The 3,969-nt window shown below is 39.3% G+C and overlaps 1 protein-coding gene across 1 annotated transcript in view; it reads left to right on the top strand.

Moving 5' to 3' along the window:
• The window catches only part of LOC103463035 (nuclear factor 7, brain-like), a 13,068-nt gene extending 10,107 nt beyond the window's left edge, over positions 1 to 2,961 (top strand). Inside the window, exon 2 of the mRNA XM_017303882.1 lies at positions 1,872 to 2,961. Coding sequence (XP_017159371.1) covers positions 1,872 to 2,663 — 792 coding nt within the window. The 3' untranslated portion in view covers positions 2,664 to 2,961. The remainder of the gene's footprint in view (positions 1 to 1,871) is intronic.
• The last annotated feature ends 1,008 nt before the right edge of the window (positions 2,962 to 3,969 follow it).

Below are 3,969 nucleotides of genomic sequence, written 5' to 3'. Positions count from 1 at the left end.
TTCTTCTTCTTCTTTTGTGTTTTTCTGTATTTTGGGACATTTAAAGGTTTTTCCTGGTGGCAGATGAAACTGGCAGGTTTAACGAGACGCAGTTTTACTGCAGCATGAGGCGCCATCTGCCTCCATCTGCTCTCATTCCTCAACACCTACTCACTCATACAACCTTGAACATATAAAACACACACACACTCAGCGTACTTTACATGAGGAAAACGGTGAACAGAAACAAAACCTCGTCTTCTAATCGCACYGATGCAGTTCCTTCTTACAGATGAAATCTAGAACTGCGCATGTTGTCCTCTGCAGGTGGAAAAAAAGCAAATTTTCGCCACAATCTTCTAGAAATGAAGTTTCTGAGCTACATTTGCAATTAAAAACTCAAAAATTGTGTGATTAATCTAATCTAGTTAAGGGAAAAAGAAGTGTATTTATACCAAGAACACTCGTAAATTTTCTAGAAAAAAACAAGAGAATTTGGCTACAAAACTCAAAAATTTGCAAGAAAATAATCATAAATTTTTAGATTAATCTCAGAAATTTTCTATTAAAAATAAGGGAGTTCCTGAGCTCCAAAAGAAAAAAAAAACAACAAAAAACAAACAAAAAAACCTCAGAAATGTTGAGTTTAATCTGAGAAATTTTCTAGAAAAAAAAAACCTTAAAATTTCTGAGCTTGAAAAGTCAAAACGCTGCTGGAGCTAATTTTTCATTCATTAGCATTTTAGCTAACTTTAAAAATGTTTATCACCCTTAAGGTGATTTTTCTTAAATTCTAAAATGGTAATTTTCTTTCAGTTGAATAAAGTTCAGCATCTGTGTTGARTTTTTGGTTATCGACTGTTAATTATTCAAGCAGTTAGACGTTTATATTCATGCTCTTATTTTGAAATGACTGGAGTCTGTGTACGCAGCAGTTCTGTTTCCTCTCCTGAATCGTTTTAATCCTGTACCCAGAATGCATTGCAAACAGTTTGAAATCTTCTCATGTCCTGCCTGTTTTCTGACTGAATCCCTTTTCTGGCTAATAAACCAAAATTAGCAACACCTGATCGCTCAGGTGGGGTTGCAATAACAAATCTGACCCTGTTGGTGGCGACATACTACAGGWCATGTTTCACTGACACATGCTGGGCATCAACATGGTTGAATTTAGCATGTTAGCATGTTGGTGTAGCGCTTTAATGTTAGCAGAACTAATGCTTAATATTAGTGCTTTAGGGTTAGCACAGCTAGCTTCTGAGCTAGCTGTTCCCACCGCTGGTTCTTAAGCCTTGATGTCTCCTCATTGGTTTTGGTCACTCATGCTGCCTCCCATTGGCTACATCAACAAGATGACGAAAAAAAGGACAGAGCTGCATTTCAAATTAAAAGCATGAGGCCGACTAACGCTGGTTCTGGTTGTTTATGTGATAAATAAAAATAATAAAGCATAAGAGCTGCTCAGTGAGACGCTGTGGTGTGTTTGAAGCTGTGAGACGTTCATTGTGGCAGGGAGCCATTAGAGGCCGACGTTAACAAAGCTATAAATCACTGATGGTATCAGCGGCTGGCCTGAGGAAGCAGCTGCATTCAGAGCAGGAGGAGACGAGTGTTGGGATGAGATAATAGCATCACTCCTCCACTTAAACACAACTTTTAACTGATTCTTGGTCAGAGAACGAAATAAATAAATAAAAAATWAAGAAAGAAATCAGTTGAGAAGCACAGACTGCGGTTACCATGGTTATAGTCCTGCACAGTTATTATCTTGTTTACTGGGAAACATCAGAAAATGATGGTCTGGATCTGCTTTCAGACGGTGAATCTGCATGACTGTAGCATTAAACTGCATCATAATAATCAGCCTCAGATAATAAATCAATTAAAATCAGCCTGAAANGCTGAAGAAGAGGAGCTCTGAGGTGAAGCAGCTCTCACAGGATGAAGATCCCCTCCACCTCCTCCAAAGCTTCTCCTCCCTGAAAGATGCTCCACCCACCAAGACCTGGACAGAGGTCAGAGTTCATCCACCATGCTATGGGGGGACTGTGGAAAGAGCTGTGGTTCAGCTGCAGAAGGAGATGAAGAGGATGATGGAGAAATTGATGAAGGCTGAGATGAAGAGGATCCAGCAGTTTGCTGTTGATGTGACTCTGGATCCTCATACGGCTCATGCTGAACTCATCCTGTCTAATGATGGAAAACAGGTGAAAGATGGAGATGAGAAGAAAAATCCTTCATACAAGCAAGAGAGATTTAATCAGTGTGGTAATGTTTTAGGACAGCAGAGTTTCTCTTCAGGCAGATTTTACTTTGAGGTTCAGGTTAAAGGAAAGACTAAATGGGATTTAGGAGTGGCCACAGAATCCATCAACAGGAAGGGAAAAATTGCATTGAGTCCTCGGAACGGTTTCTGGACTATTTGGTTGAGAAATGGAAATGTGTATGAAGCTCTTGCTGGGCCTTCAGTCCGTCTCCATCTCCATCCTGGTCCTCAGAAGGTCGGGGTGTTTGTGGATTATGAGGAGGGTCTGGTCTCCTTTTATGATGTAGATGCTGCAGCTCTGATCTTCTCCTTTACTGGCTGCTGCTTCAAGGAGAAACTCTACCCATTCTTTGGTCCATGYYYTAATGATGGAGGTAAAAACTCTGCTCCTCTGATCATCTGTCCTGTTGATCGTTGATCTGATGAAGATGATGATGATGAATCTGAGTGACTCTGCAGGTGAAGTCCAGCTGCTGGAGAGCAGAGCTTGGAAACGACCTCAGCAGGAAGTTGGTTATTTTCTGCTTCAGCTTCTGATTAGTTATAAAGTCAAATCAATTTGTTTTACCTCAGAGTTTATTTCACTTCTCCACTGATTGTTTCTTTAATTGTTTTATTGATGATCAGTTTTAAACCTGCATTAAATGTTTCAACCTGTTCATCAAATTAAAACTGATATCTAATAACATTTAAAGCATTTTCCCTCATTAGTTCTGCTTCATCGTGGTTTTATGTGAATTTTTATTTAAATGTAAATTGTGAAAGACTATTTTCCTTTTCATGTTTGAGGTTAAATTAACCTTTAAGCCTGCATGTGTAACAAGTTTAGAAAATGTGCTTTTTAAAAATAATGTTTGAAATTTTACCAAATCCTGATTAACACTGAAGAATCCTACACAGTAAAAATGCCAGTGTTGAATTAACACCCAAAAGTGTCTATATGTGTCCAAGTCAGAAGGTGTTAAAGTAACACTTTGAAAGTGTTAAAAGATTGACACCCAATTTTTTGTTAAATTAACATTGGTCTATAATACCGAAATGGGTTTAAGAAAAGTTAAACTTTCCATTTCTGTGTATTGTTTTGAATATTTTCCACTGGACTTGATTGATATTGACATATTGTGGGTCAATTATTTACTTTTTTAACACCACATTATGTTTTGTGTTCAACACTACACTGGTGTTACTTTTAACATATTTTAACACCAGCACCGTTGTAATGTTAATGTGACTCTCTGTATTGTTGAATTTAACACCAGCTGACTTGGACACATATAGACACTTTTGGGTGTTCATTCAACACTGGCATTTTTACTGTTTATTTTTTTTTTATTTTTAAGAATTGTATTTATTTTTCTAAACAATACTACCTGTGGGGCTGCACAGTGGTGCAGTTAGTAGAACTGTGGCCTTGCAGCAAGAAGGTTCTGGGTTCAATTCCCGGTCTTTCTGCATGGAGTTTGCATGTTCTCCCTGTGCAGCGTGGGCTTTCTCGGGGTACTCCGGTTTCCTCCCACAGTCCAAAAACATGACTGTCAGGTTAATTGGCCTCTCCAAATTGTCTCTAGGTGTGAGTGTGTGTGTGCATGGTTGTGTGTCTCTGTGTTGCCCTGCAACAGACTGGCGAYCTGCCCAGGTGACCCCACCCCTCACCCGGAACATCAGCTGGAGAGGCACCAGCACCTCCAGAGGGACCAAGGGACAAGGGTGCAAAGAAAATGGAC

The sequence above is a fragment of the Poecilia reticulata genome, linkage group LG3 (genome assembly GCF_000633615.1).
Source record: "Poecilia reticulata strain Guanapo linkage group LG3, Guppy_female_1.0+MT, whole genome shotgun sequence".
Classification (NCBI taxonomy): domain Eukaryota; kingdom Metazoa; phylum Chordata; class Actinopteri; order Cyprinodontiformes; family Poeciliidae; genus Poecilia; species Poecilia reticulata.
The sequence above is the reverse complement of the archived record's forward strand: the minus strand, read 5'-3'. Positions and strand labels throughout refer to the sequence as shown.